This window comes from Bombus flavifrons, chromosome 8, assembly GCF_040668555.2.
Source record: "Bombus flavifrons isolate JBK064 chromosome 8, iyBomFlav1_principal, whole genome shotgun sequence".
In the NCBI taxonomy this organism is placed as follows: domain Eukaryota; kingdom Metazoa; phylum Arthropoda; class Insecta; order Hymenoptera; family Apidae; genus Bombus; species Bombus flavifrons.
Window position 1 is genome coordinate 12673170 of NC_138449.1, and position 20817 is coordinate 12693986.

At 46.3% G+C, this 20817-nt stretch overlaps 1 protein-coding gene across 18 annotated transcripts in view; it reads left to right on the forward strand.

Annotated features, from left to right (window-relative positions):
* The window catches only part of LOC138182364 (serine/threonine-protein kinase MARK2), a 44279-nt gene that overhangs the window by 14005 nt on the left and 9457 nt on the right, over positions 1-20817 (forward strand). For 5 of the 18 annotated variants that reach the window (XM_069118117.1, XM_069118123.1, XM_069118128.1 and 2 more), the window contains exons 2-14: positions 8337-9290; positions 9757-10063; positions 13261-13476; positions 13560-13938; positions 14033-14253; positions 14352-14463; positions 15046-15158; positions 15251-15470; positions 15868-16065; positions 16768-16969; positions 18403-18570; positions 20179-20299; positions 20496-20584. In XM_069118117.1, the coding sequence (XP_068974218.1) occupies positions 8572-9290; positions 9757-10063; positions 13261-13476; positions 13560-13938; positions 14033-14253; positions 14352-14463; positions 15046-15158; positions 15251-15470; positions 15868-16065; positions 16768-16969; positions 18403-18570; positions 20179-20299; positions 20496-20584 (3065 nt within the window). In that variant the 5' untranslated portion in view covers positions 8337-8571. Of the gene's footprint in view, positions 1-6776; positions 7740-8336; positions 9291-9756; positions 10064-13260; positions 13477-13559; positions 13939-14032; positions 14254-14351; positions 14464-15045; positions 15159-15250; positions 15471-15867; positions 16066-16767; positions 16970-18402; positions 18571-20178; positions 20300-20495; positions 20585-20817 lie in introns of those variants that run through there. The other 13 variants (XM_069118122.1, XM_069118124.1, XM_069118130.1 and 10 more) reach the window with 7 other exon arrangements.

Genomic DNA, 20817 nt, shown 5'->3' on the forward strand with positions numbered 1-20817 from the left:
TGACGTGATCCAACGTGTACACGGTTCACACGATCGGTTCTACACGATCTTAGAGAAAAGTAGAATAAGAGGAAATCGGCACGACTACGTTCCTAGCATTTCGTGATTCAACTCGCCACGGTCTATCAGCGATCGACGTCCGATAGTATTTCGCTAGTTTTCAACCAATTACAAAGATCGTCGTAATCCTCGATCAAAGTCACACCTATCCTCAAACCGACTTATCCAAACTCTCGTTCGAGTTACACAAGACGACGCGAAGTTATTAAAATTCACTTCGGTTGCGCTATCTATTCCGTAGATTATCGGGGGTCAAAAGAACTCTCGGAGTGCAAGTTTGCTTTTACTTAAGCGCTAAATACCCTTTCAACATTGTCCGATGTATCGCGAAACACGAACGTGCAATCGCATCCAACACGCGTACGTACCGATATTCTTACGATGCTTTTACACAAAGCTACGAACAGCTTGTATGGAAATGGAAAAATCCGTTTGCAAGGAGGAGAGCAGATACGGTAGCAGCTTTCCACGACGTCCATAGCGATGTTTCGCCAAATATCCAGCGTTGCGAATTTGCTACTGAGGTGAAACTCGCTGGAAAGAAAAACAGCTAGTTGCCATTGGTGACGGTAAACTATCTTTCGCCGACACCGGCTAACAACGGCTCGTATGTACTTTAAACGATTCACTTCCGCGATAGCCATCAGGGGACTGTCCATCCGTACGTGCATATGCAACGTTTGTACGGACATTGGATGGGAGTTTTATCAAGGCCGTTTCCATCTAACGAATCGACATTCCCCTCCGTAGCCGACTGTAGTCTTACTGAAAATTATTTTGGACACCGTTTAAAATATAATAGCTGATGAAATACATTGTTCGTAACGGACAGCGTTGGATATTCGGTGATTTCGCAGTTTCCTTAACGATCCATTCCGCCTTCTTTTCTTTAGCGTTTCGCTGGTTGTTCGGATCGAATTTCGCGCGATCGGGCAAAAAGAGAAGAGAAAGAAATTTGTCGGACAAATTACACGAGCTTCACGTCATCGATGCTTGTTCGCGAACCGACGCGTGCATTTGCTGCGCCTATGTAACAAATACGTAATTAGCAGCGAATTCGAAATTTGGCTGTACCGTCGAATATTGGAGGAGGAACGCGCGCATGTCGAAACGAACAAGCTGTCGCCGTATATCGAGTATCGATTCGCCTGCGATGATTACGAAGAAAATCGACACTTTAGTATCGTAGTGATAACTGTGCTCCTATGTCGATTCGAAATTCCCAATTGCGCATACGATACCGATTAAGGAAGAATTATGTAAACCAACTTGGATAGTTTCATACGCGTGGCTTGCACAACTGAAAGCCAACGCTAGGTCATATCGGGCGGACACGTGCATGATAAACAATTAGTAGACGCTAGACCTTGTTTCCTGATTCAGTCGGTTTAGATGCTTCGACATATTCTCGTTACTTGCAACAATTGTCGCAACGAACGCTATATTTTCGACTATTGTCTCCGCGTAGTCTTTCTTCTACTCCGTTACACTTGGACGATGGCGAAACACAGAGTCGATGTCGCAAACAGATTCCATGAAAATCGTAAAATTGTTATCACTATCGAGACGTATATCTTACAGGTTCTTTCATCCGTTGAACGTTTCCTTCGACGTAAACGAGGAACAGAACGGTTCGTTATCTCGCGAATATAACGAACGTCGAAAAAGCCTTTGATAAGCGTAGACCAACACGAATAGGTAGGTTACGCGAAAACAATGTTGCATTGCTCCCATACATTTTGCAACAGTCGGTCGATCCGAGAACTGGACGGGCCAATGTCGGTACGTGGTGTAAGTCTGGGCAATTCGAATTCTATGAATTATTTAAAAGGGCAGAACGAGTTCCGTGGCTATTCCGGTGGTTATTAAAACCCGATAAGAATCATCGTTTGTTTATCGAGTTGTAAAACGCGATTAGGAAATTATTCCTTTCAAACACGACGAATCGGTATTTCGCGCGGGGCATTCTCGGCGCTTGCGAGCAACGCGTATAAACCCATTATCGTGATTCGATTTTGGAATCACGGAAACAAGAGGAATCGAAACGTTCGATCGCTTGCCGACCGAAAGAACAGAGAAGGAAGAGGCAAATGTACGTTAACGGAAACCTAACCAGTTCGTATCGAGATTGTGGCCGCGTGTTTTTTCTTTTTAAATCGTTTTCTTTTTTTTTCTCTTCTGTTTCCTCGTTCGCAGCCGTCGTAACGAGCGTGCGCTCGACCGTACGAGAACAGGGTTTCTCGTTGAAGGTGCTGGTAAATTATCTCTATGATAGAAAGGGGCGTGCCAGGCGTCGAATGTAACTCGGTTACTGCGAAAGTCTGACTTTTCTGCGAGGTTACGGCCTACACGGGAATATTCCATCGATACCGAGACTCGCATTCCTCGCTAAATGAAATTTCTTACGATTGGTCTCACCTCGAGTGTATCGATACGGAGAGTTCAACTCGCAGTCGTGCGAACGTATTTCGCTTGGAATTTCCGTCGTTTATCTTCCATGCGACGATCGCCAACGAATATGATCGCGAGACCCTTCGCAATACGAAATTGGCCCTGTCTTGCTACTACGAACAACGACAACGATGGAAGTGGAAGAAAACAGAAGGAAACGATCGTCGCGCGTATCTTCGAGTAGAAAGGGAGGGGAAGAGAGAGAGAGAGAGAGAGAGAGATGCCAGCAAGAAGACAAATCGCGAGTCACTGACGAATCGGTGTCAATTACTTGGTCGATCGTGTTCGCGGAATCGATGATGTCTAGTCGGTTTTCGGTAAACAACTACTCTCCCACTTTTCGTATTTCTTCGTTTCGTTCGCCGTCTATGACGCGTGTGTCGCTAATTCGATATGTCCGCGATGACAACTGAAAAAAGTAAACTATCTCGCGACATCGCCGTTATCGTTGGTCTGTCGTCACGCGGTTATCGATCTTCATTGATCCGATCGATAACAAAACGGGAAAAGATGCAACTACGATAGAAGGACTGTTCGTAATCGTTGGCTCTCGTTTCGTATCGATTCATCGGGTTCTTTTCTCGTACGCGGCTCACGACCAGTCGCGTACCAGCGCGATCTTCGTTCTGCCCCACAATTTCCTTTGTTACGGCGAATATCCTTTGTCGGAATAGTCCGTTACACGCGGTACGAAAATTTACGCCTCGTTACAGAGGCTAAAGCTAGTTCCTTCCAAAACGTAGACACGAAACGGTTGGCTCTACCGGCCTTTCTTCTCGTAAAATTCCATTTAATAAGCTGTTTTGTAACATTGTTTCCTTTGTTTCCTACCCTTTCGTTCTGCGTAAATGCACAGAGAGCGTGATAAGGTACGTAAAATTCACACCGTCACACTTCCGCGAACCATCGGCCTGACTAACGTGCAAGGTGAGTCGATAAGAAACACTGTCTGAAGTAACTCGTTGACTCGTTGGTTTTATCGAAAACTGTTTTAAATAAATTATGTTGCACTTGAAGGGATTCGACGACAGGACGGATGCAATTTTATTTTCTAATATCTTACGTTTTATATCACGTTAGATATCAGGCTGGCCTTGAGCTTTTTAAACGGCACCGTATTTCTTTGTGTATATTCTCTACGAAGAAGCGTTAATCTACTTGTATCGAAGAACCATTAGTTTAAGAAACATTTTCACTTGAATTTGTCAAATTTAACTCACGAAGAACAGGTGACGTAAACAGATAAACAATACCGTCCCACGCCTTTCCTTGCCTCTCCTACGTTAAATTTGACTAATTGGAGCTAAAGTATCTGCCAAAATAACGGTTCTTCTGTATAAATAAGTTAATACCATTCTAATACTTTGGAGAACGTTCAGTTGCATCGAATATACGGCACAGTGTTTAAAAAGTTCAAGAATCATCTTGATATCTGAGAAAACGCAAGATATTAGAAAATGAGATAGCATCCATTCAACGAGACCCTCGGGGAATGCAGCGTAATTCGTTTAAGACGTTTCTCGACGAAACCAATAGGCAACGAGTTATTTCAGAAAGTATCTTTTATTGACTCACCCTGTATACACATACATGGACAAACAAACGACGGTCAGACGTAAATTTCGGAAGCTGATGAATCCTCACGAGCCGAATCGCCGTCGCTGTGGTCGCGTTCATCGAACGTAGAAGCTAATCGAACGTAGAAGCTAATCGAACGAAATTCGATCGTCAGATGCGTAGGTAACGCGAAATGGGCCATTGCATCGGCGCACGTCAACTTTCATTTTTACTCGGCGTCGAGCGTGCACGTTGGGACGCGATAATCTTCTCCGCGAAAGGTTAGAGAAATGTATGCCCCGAACGCGACTAGTCTACGGAAGGTCACGAGAAATCGCAACTATCTTGCGCTCGCAATCTCGTCGAGTTCGTTCTAGTTGATAATGCCGCTTAGTGATTCGTCGATCCTCGACCAACGTATCGTCCGCCGCTACTTTCAACGACTCTTCGGGGAAGGGACCTTTCGATCGACGCGAGAACCTTCGCTTTGGTCGTCGTGGAAAATTTCAGCCAAAGGTCTAAACTCGAAATACGATGATAGCGCTCGAACGTCGATCCGTTTGTAGCAACGAAGTTCGTAAAGAAATGGACACGATTTATGCGAAACTAGTGGAGTCGAGAGGTGGAAGGAAAATATTTTCGCGCGTTTCGGTACGCCTACGGCGACCAGGCGAAAACAGAAGTCGCGAGCGTGATCCAACAGATCTCAAGGTCGATGGTCTCGGCAGTAGAAAAGATGGCGGCTCGAGGGTACCGAAGCGATCAAATACAGACCTGCTGCTATCGGCACTTGCACTTTGAGCTCTTAACACGATGGCCGATCGCGTTGGAAAAGGAACGCCGTCAGCCGAGAGAGACGAGAAACGAAGTTTACTCGATCGACTCGGTGATCAATCGCGCGCGTGACTCACGAGCACGGCTTTCGTCGATCGCGCGCACAGTTGACCGCAATTGGCGTACGCGGTTGCGCTCGCACTCGCGAGAAGTTTTCGCGTCGCGCCGAAGACGGCATATAGCGTGGCATATGGTTGTGGCGCGGCATGGCATGGCTCGGCACGTAACGCGCTTCGTCGCGTCCACCGGATGCAGTCTCATCGGGGATCGGCGAGACTGCCCGACGCGAGCCGTTTCAGTGGCCGTTCGTCGAGTACACGCGCTCCATGTTTTCACGATTTTATCGTTTTCGTACGTGAAACGATCGAAAACAATCGGACAAACTCAGTGAATAAGTGCGAAAACTGGCGCGCCTTGTTAATTTACATTTACGCGATATATATCGACGATGCGTCGCACGAACTTCTTCGCTCGATCGCTCCTTCCTCCGACTCTTTTCTCGATTTCGCTTTCGATGGAATCGTTTTACGCGTATAGAATACGTTTCTTTTCGCAACTCGAATAGCGAACTCCAGACTCTTAAGAATATCGTTACGCGACAATTGCACACGGTTCCCTGATCTTTATTCAACGAGCGAGATAAGGATAGACTGGAACGATCGAAAAAGGGCAAAGCCTGAAAACGTAAAGGTAAAATGTAGAAGAAAGGAAGTGGACGCCGAGGCTTTACGTAACCTGCGTGTAATTTCACGTTACTCGAGAATCGTACGACTAATTGGTACGTCAGTAGGCGTAGTTTGCCAACTTCTCTCGAACCAGTCGTTTATCTTGTATCTTGGATAATTCGCGATACGCGGATTAATATCGTACTTAAGGGAAAGTTTACACACCGAATTAACCACGAGAAATACGCGTACGATGGAAATGAATGTTTAAACATTTAGCGTTGCTTACCGCCGATATCCAAGTATCTGTGCTCGATGGACCAGAACGCTGGTAAACGTTCGATGCAAACAGTTGGCTGCTGCTGTTGCTGCTTCGCGTTGATTGTTTTTACTTATGTACGCACGTTGCCACGCGGTGAATGCAAACGAGAACTCGCATCAAGTTCACGTGGGTGAAGCGCGATTTCGATCGGACGAGAGTGAGATATCTTTTCCAGGTTAGCCTTGTTAGCCACCTGTTCCATTCTTAACCACGACTTATGCTTTACTGCCTCTAAGTATTCAGCGCAAGCGGAATGCGCGGTCTCCGCTTTATCGTCTCGACAACGAATCTATCCTCCAGACCAGATATACAGATATAGCTGACTGTCTTTGGTAGGTTTTAACCTTCTCGGAAATCGCGATTTAAACATCTTCGCCAGCGATAAGAAGGCTCTCTCTCTCTTTCCCTCTCCGTCTCTCCTTGACCTCACTCGCTTCCTGTCCAATCGCTCGACGCGAGTAAGCGAAAAAGGAAATCTCTTATTATCGATCACGATGCACTGCTCAAAAATTGTCTTTTTCCGTGGGAATTTTTGAAAGAAAATCCGCAGAGGGGAATTTCGTCTTGGCAAACCGAATCGGAGAATCGTCGCAACGAAACGATCCGTCGAAAATCGATTACAAGCAGACTTCCCGGAAAATTACGACGCGAAACTCCTTCGGATAATCCATATACTGGATAGTACCACAGATACTTTGACCTATTGCAGATACTTTTATCGTTAGGTAAAAAAGACGAGGGCTCGCCTTACTCTGCAAGCTAGTTTGTTTGAAGACGCGCCTTTATCAGTTTTCAGGTTTTACTCGTCATCGTTCTTGTCGTTTCGATTAAAAAAAAAAATAAATTACTCCCACCGACAAGCAGAAAATATATTATTTTTCTTGGCTCGGTCGTGTTGGAGATTCTCGCAACTTGGGCGTCGGAATCGAGCTCGAGTTAGGTTGCTTGTATCGCTTATCAGCATCTACCGCTGATAACGGTCTAACGAAGTCAAGTTGGCCGGTCGTGCGCTTATCGTTCGGGGGAAATGGACCCAGTTGTTCGTAGCCGACCGTTGACGCGCAACCTCGCAGCGTTCGTTCCTTTTCGGCGATCGATCCGCCTTTTTTCGCAAAGTGTCCGCCGCGTCGCACGAGCGTTCCATCTTGGACGACCGGTGACTTAGTCGAAGGAGAGATACGTTGCGTGTATTCGATATAGAACGATATAACGATTACGACTACGGTTGATCGAACGAATATTTCCTCTCCGACCTGCCATCGACGTTCGTTCGCTACCGCATACAGATTCGTCGCTTCCTTCGTTTCTTTTCTACTCTTCTCCTATCCGTTTACGTCGATAACGCGAGAAATTTGCGTACGTTTCCGTAGGTTTGTGCGAAGCGTTTATTCTGGTCGAGAAATCGGTACCGTTTCTTAGATATCGCGCCGCCATCGAGGCCAACCGTGAGATTATTACAACGGAAAGAGACGCGTTTCTTATCGCGCTTACCAACCTGCACTCGAAACGTTTCCAACTTTTCCATCGAACGCACCCCGATCCGTTTCGCAATTAACTGCGAAGTTGCTTTCTCCGAGTTTTACCGCGGCGTTCCGTTCGAACAATTTCCGCCGGGCGATGTCTATTCCCCGGCGAATCGAATAGTCGGTTCGTTCGGCTGGAGAAAACGTGCCTTTTCGTATTCGAGCGCGAGCTACTAGCGACCATCGAGCGATAAGCAAGTGAAAAAATAAACTCGAAGATCGACGAATCAACACCTTGGAAAGACGCGTGCGTGGCATATCTTTATCGGTCGGTTCGATGTATCGCGCGGAGTACCGTAACATCGGTGCCATCCACTTTCTTTTCTCGTTAGTTGTTTTTTTTTTCTTTCGTTTCTTCCTCGTTTGCCCGTCCTTCCGTGTATCGACACCTTCCACCATCGATTTCCATCGATCAGAAATTCGTGCCGGACAACGTATACAAGGCCTGTGTATTCGTCGCAATCGTCGCAACCATAATCACCTTCACGCTTCGATTTTTCGAATCGGCGAATAATCGAAATCGCCTGTCCGCGAGTCGACGCACCTGGTACTCTGGCGAGATCGATCGTCAAGAAAGTATCACGAATCACGACCGTTCGCCTCGGTCGAGGAAAGCTTTCGTGTTCACATAAAGTGTGTCTGTACGCGCCGCTGCTTTTTGCTTGTCGATACCTCTATATATACACACACATGTATATGTCATTGTTGCCAACAAGAAATAAAGTATAAGACCGGCGAAGGATAATCGGCTGGATCGTGTCTCGTGCCTCGTGCCTCGTTCCTCGTGCTCGGGTTTTGGGTAATATACATACATAAATGTCTCAACGTGTGAAGAGTGATAATCGTCCCTTCGTCGACGAAGATCGTCGCCCAGCGAAGCGATCAGCGGCTCCTTAACGAGGATAACGCATGTTTTTCTAACAGAGAACGCGACCTGCCAAGCTGCCTGTGGAAGCCGATCCATTCGGTCGATGAAGGATCCATGTTGAAGAATTACCGCTGGTGCTGCACGACGTTCGAACATTTTCCCAAAGTTTGCTGACGACGCGTGGAAAACTATCGAATCCCGCCGAGTGTATCTCTTCTTTCTCGCGACGAGAGAGAGAGAGAGAGAGAGATAGAGAACGTTCGAACGCGATAACCTCTCCGTCGATCGACCATGGAGGGTCGAGAAAGTGTGTTCTCTCGAGCCCAACCGAGCAGAAGCTCGGTTCGATCGCAAACCGAGCGGCAGAGCCTCGAAACGCCGAACGTCGCGACGACGGAGAACAAGCAACGTCAGATCGGTGGATACCGATTCGCGAACAGAGAACCGACGAGTCTCACCTCGGCCCCAGGAAGGTACGTGGCGACAGCTCGTACACCGATGGACAATTTGAAGCAGTGGGAGTTGGTGGAGCACGATCATCGTCTCCAAGTGATAGAAAAGGGAAGCATGGCGAATCCTTCGACGAAGGGTGGTGTCGTCAAACGTTCACCGAGCGTCGCTGGTAACGACGCGACGTCGATCGCCGGTAAAAAGGCTGTCGCGATCGAAGCGAGCCTCGAGGAAAAATTGAAGGCGTTCAAAAACTCGAACATCGTTCAGCCTATCGCGGTTCGTCCTCGACGCGACGACGATTGTTCCGACAGCGACTCCAAACTTCCGGTTAAACTCGAACTGATTCTGAAACAGCGAAAAGGTTCGGGCGCAGAGAGTACGGATATGCTTCAACGATTGGAGCAGCAGGTCAAGGCCATCGAAATGGACACTCTCGCAGCCAGAACGCGCCAGTTGGAGATCAGCTCGGATTTCGAGCCAGAAATTCTATACACGGACCTTCGATACAGGGAACACGAGGATCTACTTCGAAACGTGACGGATGACGAAGCCGAGGGGTAACATTTTCTCTCTTCTCATCATACCGAAACAATAATTCTTTCGCGTATATACATGCATTCGCAACGCGCACTACTACGGTCTTCCGTCCCATTTCCATTCCTTTCTCTCTTATTTTTTGTTTTTTGTCTTTTTTTTCTATTTTCTTTTTTATCTTTTATCCATTTAGTTGTTTTTTCTCGGTTCCCTTAAATCTGTTCCGTTCTCGTTCGTTGACTCGTCCGGGAAGGCGTGACTCTGCGAGATCCGTTTCTCGTGCGTGCAACGCGTCGCGTATCGCGATCATCGACGTGTCGTTCGTTTTATGAAGCGTCGAACACGCTCGGCAATACGCCCCGTAGAGCCGGGCGAAGGCAAGCGCGACGAAGAGGCACGTCGATCTAACGCCTAAAATCGTAGAAAAAAAAAAAAAGAACGACGAACGACAGAGTTAGAGAATGACCATCGATGAATTAAAACGAAAAGGGCCTCTCCGTTGCATCGAGGAGACGCGACGAGGAACTCGACGGGAAACGCGGGCGTTACAACGAAGAAAGCCACGACGAAATTATCAAGGACAGCCTCGGACACGAGGCGAGCACAGGAAGCGGAAGTGCCCCTTCGAGCGCAGACTAGGATGGTGCAGCAAGCGCGTGCGTTCGTCGCGGCACGGGCCAACAACAACGCGAAGAAAGATCAACGGCAGCAACAACGGCGACAAACCAATGCGGTTAACAACGCGATCAAACCGTCGTCAGACATCATGCAGAAGAGTGGCATAAATGAGAAGGAGGTAGATATTGTTTATAATGGACGGCAATTAAATAGAAGTAGTAAATCCTTTGGAGAGCGGACGGAGAGAATGAGAGTGAGAGAGAGATGGTCGAGGGAAATTTCCCAATGACAAGCATTATTTCATCTTTTCTCTTTTCAAACCTTTTTCTTTTCTTTTCTTTTTCGATTTCTTTCCGTTTTAATTTTCGTTTACCGTTTTATCTCTTCTTCGAACAACCACGTTAAATCGCAGCGAAACCCATACAGATCGAACCATCGAGTCGATAGGATAAGTGGAATGCTGATGAGCGATGTCGAGACCGATGGTCGGCGGTTGTATCGTCGTATCCACGTTCAGCGAACGTAGTTACAAACCCCGGCTGACCAGTCGAGTATAACGAGAGCACAGCAGCGTAAACGCATTTACATACACGCCCGGATCACCTACCTACTTAGACTCGCAGTCTGCTCCTCGTCCGTTTCAGCTAGAATGACGCGGATGGCTAGCGTGTCTACTCGCTCGTACGAGGGTGTATCGTCTAACGATCGTGAAACCCATCAAAGTCGATTTCCCACTTTTGCGTCACACGCGTTACCCCGCAACCCGTTTCTTATCTTCTTTCTTCCTCGTCCCGCCCCCCCCCTTTTTTTCCTCCCGGCTCAGCAGATTGGAAGCGACCCGGTCCAAAATATCGAATCTCTTCACGCGTTAAGCCAGCGCTTGGCTCGTCAATCCCTTTAAATCGTATCTCGTTGCAAACCGAGTAATACGCCGAATTCGTGTTAAGTAACTCGCCAGACACGGCTCGATCGTTTTCCTTTTTTTTTTTCTTCTCCTTTCTCTTCGCCTTTTTCTTCTTATTCTTCTTCTTTTTCTTCTCCTCCCATCGAATTAACAACGTGACGAATTCGGAAACGACGATGGTCGTCGATCGAACGCGTGATCAGCTGACGACGCGAAAACTCGGTTTCGATCGCGCGCCCCAGAGGACGGAGGCGATTCGCGAAAGTTGGTAAGAGGGGTTGTTGGTAGTCGGTACTTATTGCCGAGGTTGACGCTTGCGCAGACGTGATCATCGTCGTGCTCGTCGTCGTTGTCGCCGTTGTCGCGGCCGTCGTGGTCGTCGTCGTGGTCGTCATCGTCGTGGTCGTCGTCATCGCGATCGCCATGATCGCGATACCGCCGGTGGTCGTGGTTGTGTTCGTGCTCGTGGTTGCGATGATCGCATCGAGACAATCGTAGGGCAAAGCGGACAAGGAAGGAGAGCTGGGAAAGCTCGACTATCAAGGGTGGTTCGCTTGTAGAGTAGCAGTAGGGGGTGGCGGCATTACGCGTATTGATTCTCCTTTCGCATCCCTCGGCTGTGCACTTCTTTGGCCGGCAAGCGAGTCCGCTCTAACCGACGAATACGTGGGAGAAGCTCTAGTCGTCGGACGGTGACGCGACGACGAGCAAAATCTCTTTGGACGTCACGCGTCCTGTTTCGTACGTGGTATCGCGTGGCGACACCTTGGAGTTGGATCTGTCACCGACCGGAGGACGAGGATGCGTTCCGCTCGGTCCTCGCGCGACCTAACCCACAGACGAAGGCCGCCAATTGTGATTAGTGACGTCAGACGCGTACGCGCTCGCGCTCGCGTTCGCGTTCGTGGCACGCCTCCGGGACTTTGTGTTCGAGCGTCGATCGCTGCTTTTTTCGTTTCCGTTCGAGCGCCGTTTCGATTCGTCTAACGAGTTTCGGGTCGACCGACATCGGGCAGTCTACGTTTCTCGCCATCGATGTACGCTCCTCGCCCCTTTTTCGTTCTTCGCTGTCACCAATGGAGGAACTACTCGTCGGTGAATTCATCGAGGCGACAGTGCGAACAGCCGAGTGTGCACTTTCGCTGTTGTCGAGCGACCAATCTTGCGACGCAAACAGTGTCCGAGTGATACGTGCTGATTCGTAAACGACTGTTTCTAATATTCGTCGAGATTCGTGCACGCTTTCGGACTGGTTTTTGTGAAAGGAAACAGGAAGCTACTCGGCAATCGTTCGCGAAGATTGTTCGAACGAGACGATGTTTCGTTTCGTTTCGCTTTGGACACGCGCACGCATTTGTATGGCTGCCGATCGCAACCGTACGAATCCCTTCCCCTCCTGTCTTTGCCACTTTCGTTGAAAGTCAACGCGAACTGTCGTTGCCTCGGTAAAAGCCTCTGTTCTGTCCGATAACTCGAGTATCTTTTTACTACCGTTTGTGAAATAGTTAGACCGGAAAAGCGCGAAAGAAAACGATCGTGTGTGTCATTATGCGATTCGCAGGGAAGGATCCCTCGCAGAAAAGACAGAAAACAGTTTGTTCCGTTTTGACGCATCTTCCCACCTCTGCGATGTCGTATACGCGCTTTATCTGGCTGATTTATGAATAAGGTGATACGGACTTGCTGCACATCGGCTGTAAACGAAAATGGCCAGGGAAGAGTACGACGGAGAAGCGAATGTTACTCGCTCGAGCGTTCCGATCGTTGATGCTCTTTTCTTGCTAACCTCCGAAGCGGCCGAAAGCTTGTTTCGATCGAGTCGGTCGCCATAAAGGAGAAGGTGCTGCGAGCAACATCTTCTCGATTGCCGGTCGATTTTCTTTGTTTCTTTGCAACACGCCGAAGAAAAACCGATCAAACTGGCGGCCTCGAAAGTTGCTGCAGCCTCCTCTTGCAAGATGGTCACTCGTGGCCATACGCGGGTAATTGACCTTGTACAAATTATTATCTCTGCATCTTCCGAGCTATCTTCACGTTTCTTTTGCAATGCAACTTCGTCGACAAATTTTTGCACAGCCTGTACGCTGGAACGCTGCGATATTAGAAACGCAATTCGCATGAAGTTTCTTTAACGAGGTTCGATTAAATCCCATCGACGAGTTTCCGTCCCTGGAAATGTGAAACGTGATCGCGTGGTCGCGTGGTCGCGACACGCGAATTGCGTGCGTAAAGCTCGACGCGCTCTAGTAACAAGTCGAGCGAATTCGAGCCAAATTCGAATTTCGCCAGCAAAGACTGATATATATATATCATATCATATATGAGAATAGAGAAATCTCGCGTAAACGACCGAAACGTTGAGTCGGTCGGTAGAATTCAGTTTTGTCGCAGCAGCTGCAACGCCATGCGAGAATCACCACCGTCCCTCGTATTCGGTTTTAATCTAACGAGATCTACTGCGTTTATTTCAGACAGGGGATGGCGTGGGAGTGTCGAGTAGCGGTGGTCGACTCTCGTCTCGAAGTCGGACCTCGGAGGAGCCCCACATCGGCAAGTACAAATTACTCAAAACAATCGGCAAAGGTAACTTTGCCAAGGTAAAGCTTGCCAAGCACGTGCCTACCGGGAAAGAAGTGGCTATCAAAATCATCGACAAGACTCAATTAAATCCCGGTAGTCTTCAAAAGGTAAGGAATGCGTTGTTGTTGAATCGTCGTCAGAACGAAGCTATTAACGAGAAGACGTGATCGGTGTTTGTTGCGTGTTACAGCTGTTCCGCGAAGTAAGAATAATGAAGATGCTCGACCATCCGAACATAGTGAAGCTTTTCCAAGTAATCGAGACCGAGAAAACATTGTACCTGGTAATGGAGTACGCTAGTGGTGGTGAAGTTTTCGACTACTTGGTTTTGCACGGTCGAATGAAGGAGAAGGAGGCTAGAGCAAAGTTCCGGCAGATCGTCTCTGCCGTGCAATACTGCCATCAAAAGAAGATCATTCACAGGGACTTAAAGGCGGAAAACTTGCTACTCGACAGCGAGATGAACATCAAAATCGCAGATTTCGGTTTCAGCAATGAATTCACTCCGGGCAATAAGTTGGATACCTTCTGCGGTTCACCTCCTTACGCAGCACCCGAACTTTTCCAGGGTATACTTTGTCTCTCCTTTCCTCTTCTTTTCTTTCTTTTGTTTCCTTTCGAGAGAAAGCAGCGATTTCATCGATCTATTTGTTTGCCATTTAGGTAAAAAGTACGACGGGCCCGAAGTGGACGTTTGGTCGTTGGGGGTGATATTGTACACATTAGTGTCTGGATCACTGCCCTTCGACGGTTCGACGCTGAGAGAACTGAGGGAACGAGTACTACGAGGAAAATATCGAATACCGTTTTACATGTCCACGGATTGCGAAAACTTGTTGAAAAAGTTTTTGGTGCTCAACCCGACGAAACGGGCCTCCCTAGAGGTAAGCGGCCAGACATGATAATCACGGCGAACGTAACGCGATCAACGGCCGCGTACAGTGTCTGCTTCTAGAGCGTTCCTATTTTTCTCTGCTTCTAGACTATTATGAAAGACAAATGGATGAACATGGGATATGACGACGATGAATTAAAACCGTACTTAGAACCTGAACCTGATTATAAAGACCACAAGAGGATAGGTGAGTCTGCCAGTATGTACATAACACTTACTATTTATTGTTTCTACATAAAATAATAAAACTGCATGATTTACGACCACCCAGTTGTCACGTCGACTAACGTCGCGTCGCATCGTGTAACGCTGCTCGGCATCGAACGTGCTATACAGTTCCGTGAACGGTATACGACTCTTTAATCAAGCAACGGTTGGTCGTAATTAAACGATTCTTGAACTCTTCGCATCGATAGGACCGTCAGACGATCTTACTACGTACGAGAGCTGGCTGTGTTTTTAATGTGTGCGCCAAACTATGCGCAATAGCGATAGTAATAGTAATAGTACTAGAAACGGTGTTAGTGACAGTAGTACTCTAGTAGTGGTAGTAGTAATAGCCATAGCATTATTAGTAGTAAGAGGCGTCTGTGAATGCATATTTTTCGCACAGCATAGCACCGGGCTTCTTTTGAAAATGTTTCTTTTGTATCGATAAGTGTATAAAATCGCGAAAATGTATAAAGCCGTAGTAATGTAATGTTTCTCTTGTGTCGAATCGATCGTATTATTCTGATATCTTTAGTGGTTGTGACTATGCCGTTACACCTGTTTGTTTTAGAGGCCCTGGCTAGTATGGGGTACACGAGAAGCGAAATAGAAGATTCCTTAGGACAGGCAAAGTACGATGACGTATTCGCCACGTACTTACTCTTAGGAAGAAAGACAACCGATGTGAGTACGGAAGGAGACTCGATTTATCGAAAGTACGCGTAAGGTTAACGCGATCGATGAAGAAGTAGAAATGAAAATGGTTCGTTTCGTAGCCTGAATCCGACGGCTCGCGGTCAGGCAGTTCATTGTCGCTGCGCAACATTCCACCGCAAGCTGGTTCGGGAGGCGGCGGCGGCGGCGGAGGAGGTGGCGGAAGCGGCGGAGGCACAGGTGGCGCTGTGCAGAGTCCGTCGCATAGAGGTGTTCATAGAAGTATTTCCGCTAGCAACCCAAAACCAAGTAGACGAGTCTCGTCCGGTCTTGAAACGCTTCGTAAGTAACTACCGTCAAACCTTTCGTTCCAGCCATATTCCAGATCAACGACTACCACTGTAAACTTATTAAATAACCTCTGCGTCAATCCGGATTGGACGTATCGCTTAGTAACGTATGCTATGCTATGCTGACGAACCCTAAAGACGAAGTAAATCTATCAGCTGATTAGGAGATTATCACGAAGCCTATGTAGGTAGTAGCGACGATTCGATCATCGAACGTGTGTCTATGTTTCAACGAGAGTTTCTCTTGATTTTCAGTGTTTCCCCGTGCTAAAGGATTAGCAATTACGAGGATATTCGTAGGAAAACTCTTAGTAACGACCAAAGCCCACGTTGTTACGCGCGCGACTGATCCTATTCTTGTTTCGTATACGACGTTTATATTTTGCTAGGAGCAGCACCAAGTCCAGGAAACGCAACGAACCATAATCACGCGACTGCTACGACTGGTGGAACAGTGACTGGTGGCAGCGGTAGTAATTTTAAGAGACAAAATACCGTGGACGCGGCCACCATCAAGGAGAATACCGCTCGTGTTTCTGCGAGTCGACCTTCGGCTCCTAAAAACAGTCCTGGCCAATTAGATACTAGTGAGTTATTTTCGTTATCCTGTGACTTGTACCACCGTAATTCGATCGGTATCTGTTCAATTGTTTTTTGCGGCTCTGTAATTGTGTAAAGCTTCCACGAACGTGTATCTGCTTTGGATAAGATTGCCCGTGATTCGTACCCTGATCCACCAATGTTTTCATTAATTCGTTATTTATATCTTGTTCGTTTCTCTTTTACCTTTTGTCTTGTTTTTACCCCTAATTCGTAAACGTTACCGCAAGGACGTATCGATGCTGTGCGCTAATTCTAGATCGTTGTAGTCCTTTACTCTCCGAGAGTAGCGAAATCACCATGTATCGAAAGTAGTTACATTTTTTTTTTTTTGAACCAATACATCGATCGTAACGACGTCTACGTATTCGCTTATACCGATGACAGTTACAAAGTTACGATTGTACGTGTACATGTAACTTTAGCGTCGCATCTGCCTCTCTTTGATCCTTGCACTGAGAATTTATCACGTACGTTTCCTACCATTTATCGTTTCAACAAATAAGGAAAACGGAATTCCACGATTCTCTTTACGGATGGAAGCGGATGAGACGCTGTGCAGTGTTTTGCACGGTGCAACACGTGCGCGCCCCTCCCCAATTTTATTTGTTCTCGTTGCCATGCTTGTCATAATTTAGTAAAGTACGCTGCTTTGTTTTGTGTTGAACTATATCTAATGAGGCTTGCAGTGACAATGTTCATTCTAGGCGTGGGTACAAGTCCCGGTGGTAGGGCATGGGCAGGCAAGAGCAATACGATGAACGCAGGGGTAGGTGGTGGTCGGCCTCTTACCTCACCTGCCCCTGGTTCTGTTGGTCGACGTAGTACCATCTCCTATGATCAAGCGAAAACGTCCTCCTCGTCTACCGAAAGAACCAACGACGCACCCAGGTACAGTGATATCCAATTGTTTTTCAGATCGTATTATTAAAAAGAATTCTTTTCTTTTTTCTCACGATAAATCAAAGGACGAGAAAGATCGTAGAGTAGCCTCGATGAAACGTAGACGCTGGATCCGCGCGATCGTGCGCAATACGTTCTTCCCGCGTTCAATCGCGGTACTGTAAAAGTAACAGCGCGTTCGTTTTTCGAACGCAAGTATTCGAAAGAGAATCGCGAGCACGATCCAGTGTGTACGTCGATCGAACGATTAAATTTCGTTAACGCGCGCACAAACCGGCGCGGCCCGTGTAATCGTATATACGTTACAGTGTTCCGTTATTGACTAAACAACAATGTTTTCGTTGTACCGACTACTAACCACGTAATAGGTGATTAACTCTTTATCTTTAACGAACAAACGTAGAAAAACCGACCGATCGATAACAAAAAATCTGTCATGATAAGCCCCAGGGAGTTTCTTTGTTTGTTGCGTTGCTCTAGCATGTTGGCTGCTGCCTGCCAATCGTTCGTTCGCAGATCACTTTCTTTATGGCTTGACAGATCTACCGAAACAGATAGTCTAATTAAACGTGTATACATATACAAGTGCTTGCTAAAGTTATACCGAATCACAGTTACATTCACATATCTCTTTACTCTGTTTTTTACCAGCGTATGTCTAGATTTATCAGCGTGTGTGTATAAAAACAGTCATTAACATCATCATACATACGTCACTGTTTATGTTTTAGCGTCACATTCCGTTCCCCTTATCGTAGAAGTTCTCGCGTGCTAATATCATTGGCAATGCCAGATAGAATTTTCATTTGTCATCCGCTCGCCTTAACCTACCCTATGTATCCCCCTACTACCCATCCAACCCTCGCGTAGCACACCCTGTTCCTCTAGTTTTCAGTGAATCCGATCGCGTCCTACGAAACATACCTACGTATCTATGTAGTACGATCGACGTAGATGAATGAACACGCGAACCAACACCCACCATCGGTTCGTTCCGTTCCTCTTCTTTCCCTTTCTTTTGTTCCTGTCCTTTCGAACAGTTTCTAAAAACAGAGAAAAAAAAAGAAAAAAGGAAAAGAGTTACGGGATGTCGTTTGACGTTGAAGCGATAAGGAAACATTCGCGTATCGGAATGACGTAACCTTCCGTTATGAAATTCCGATACGTGTCACGAAGAAATTCGACTACGAACGTGTAAAGAAATTCAGCGAGAATCTTAGAAACGTTTAAAGCAAAAAAAAAAAGAAAATAAAGGAAAAGAAAGAAAAAAAGAAAAAGAGAAAACGAAAGAGGAAGGGGAAGAAAAGAGAGAAGCTAAAGTAAAGAGAAACGCGAGAAAGTAAACGTAACGTCGTCGCGAATAGCTATAGAAATCGTAGAAAAGTAGGGCCGGGCAGAGTGCTGATTAGTTTTGTACACAGCCTTGGCGAGGGCACTAGACCAACGCGGGGTCACACCAAGTCTGCGAGCATCAGCGCAGGTCACCGTTCCTCGAGTGGCGTACCCCCCAGCGACCATTCACTACTGGACCCTCAACCACGCAACGCCCACAACTCCTTACTCGCCACTGCTGACCCTCTTAGACAGAGGTACAGATCCTCAAAGCCTTATCAGCCAACCTGTATACAGTCCTCTATTAGATATGCGACAAAAGTCTAACGTACCGCTCTACCGGTCACACTGATTACATCGTTCTACCACGTATCTTTGTATATCTTAAATTCAAAGGGATCGGTTAAAGTTTAAGTCTACAATTTTAAATTCCACTCAAGAGACTCGATCCGGATCGGTCGAGGCCATCGAACCTGTTCCATATGAAAAAACTCGTTCATCGCTGACCCTAAACGATTTCAACGGGGCACGGCAGAAGTTTACGTTAGACTATTGAAGCACACTGTAACTACAAAGAATATTCGAATACATTCTTTTCATTCGTTCATATTTTACATATTTATTTCCTTCTTGGGCCACTAACTCTCTTAGGGCAACTAGAACTTGTGTCTGGCGCGTTCGTGCTTCCAAAGAAACGTAAAAATTGCACAACGTCTTGTTCGCGATGCAAATCGGCCCTCGTAGGTTCGTCCTAGGACAGTTTCTGGTCATTTATTCGTAATCGCCTTTGTTTTATCTAATTTTTGTTTCTAATTTGCATGAGTATCGTCGTTGTTAGTTATCTACTAGCGATCATCGGCTTTGGTCACCGGTTTCTCATTTATCCAAACTACCTTGTTTCTCGCACATAATTCTGCGCCTACGACTACAATCACCGTGTTCACACACGAACAACTAAACACCATTCTGCATTTTTGCTCCAAGTTGTCTTTCGTTTTAAAATTAGCGGGTAACCATACGTTATAAGACGAAACGGTTTAACGTAAACACCGCGGCAATGCGGCAATTTGCGTGTGCCTTGAGATAGCAACGCGTGTGACAGCATACGCCTCGGCGTAAAAAGAATATCGCAACGTAACGTCGGAATCGTCGAGTATCCAGATACGACGATCGCGACGTCGTCGTCCTATCAAATTGGCTATCGTTTTGGACGAAATTTTCCGTGCGACGTGCACGCGCGCGTACGTATCGATAACTCGGATCTCCCAAACGTGTCCAATTCTTTCTCCTCTAACCGATACGAATTTAATCGGTGTTTCGTCAATTCGATGGAGCAAATTACCTCGAAACAATCGTACGTCCTATCGACGCATACGCAAATAGAACGCAAAACAGTTTCGCTACATTTCATACCCGCCAATCATTTAACTTTCACTAGATAAACCAAACTAATTCGTTTCAAATTCCGCTTTCTTAGCTCAGACTGTCGAAGCTTGTTTTGCAAGACATACAAAGATCGCTTGTGCATTATCTACTTTTACAACTGCTCCCTTGAACCTCACGGAAGAATTCGCGTGAAAAGTGAACATATTTTACTTTACATCCTATGTTTCTCTTATTTTGCATCCTTGTCTTTTGCTTGTTTTTTTGTTTGTAACCATAAGATGTACGAAACGGAAACGAGGAATCTTTTGTATCGTTTAAATGCACAAATTTCTAGCAAAAGAACCGACACGGGCAAAGCAAACATTATCGATATGTATATACATAAGTACACATGTATATACGTATTATGCACCGATAGACAAGCGCGTTACCCATCAATTACGAGAATAATAATAGAAACATGATCTTTTCTCAACTAGTTTGGGTGTATCTCCAAGCAATAGACTGGCAACGCCTACAACACCGGCATTTCCGAGAAATGTCCCAAGCCGTAGTACGTTCCATTCTGGCCAGAATAGAGCTCAGCGAAATCATACTCAGGTTCGTAAGTTTCGATACATTTTCTTTTCTTTTTTTTTTTTTTTTATGGTATCGATCAAAAAATTTTAACGATCTATAGATCGAAGATGATCGAGATTTCCGATATAGACGTTGTAAGTTAACAACTAAACCGTTAAGTTGATTTATCGCGTAACTTTGCATTACCATGTATAGTTGTGTTCTATGAACTTTCTAGGGTCATACGCATACACAGGACACAAATGCAATTAGTCCATTAGCGAGACCGTCCTTCTTCTCCAAGTTATCCTCGAGGTTCTCCAAACGGTAAGTTTTGTCGATTCGTTATACGTACATACATTGAAAAAAAAAAAAAACAGAAAAAAAAAACGGTTTCTCGTATTCGACAGCATGCTAGTACATGTACCACTGTAAAGTACCACCGTTCGTCCACAAATATATCTTTAGCTTACGATCGAAGTTCGGCCAAGTGTCTAATGGTAAAATTTCGATGGACGACAATCGATCAACCTTGTACGATAAACGATGAAATTCTTTTC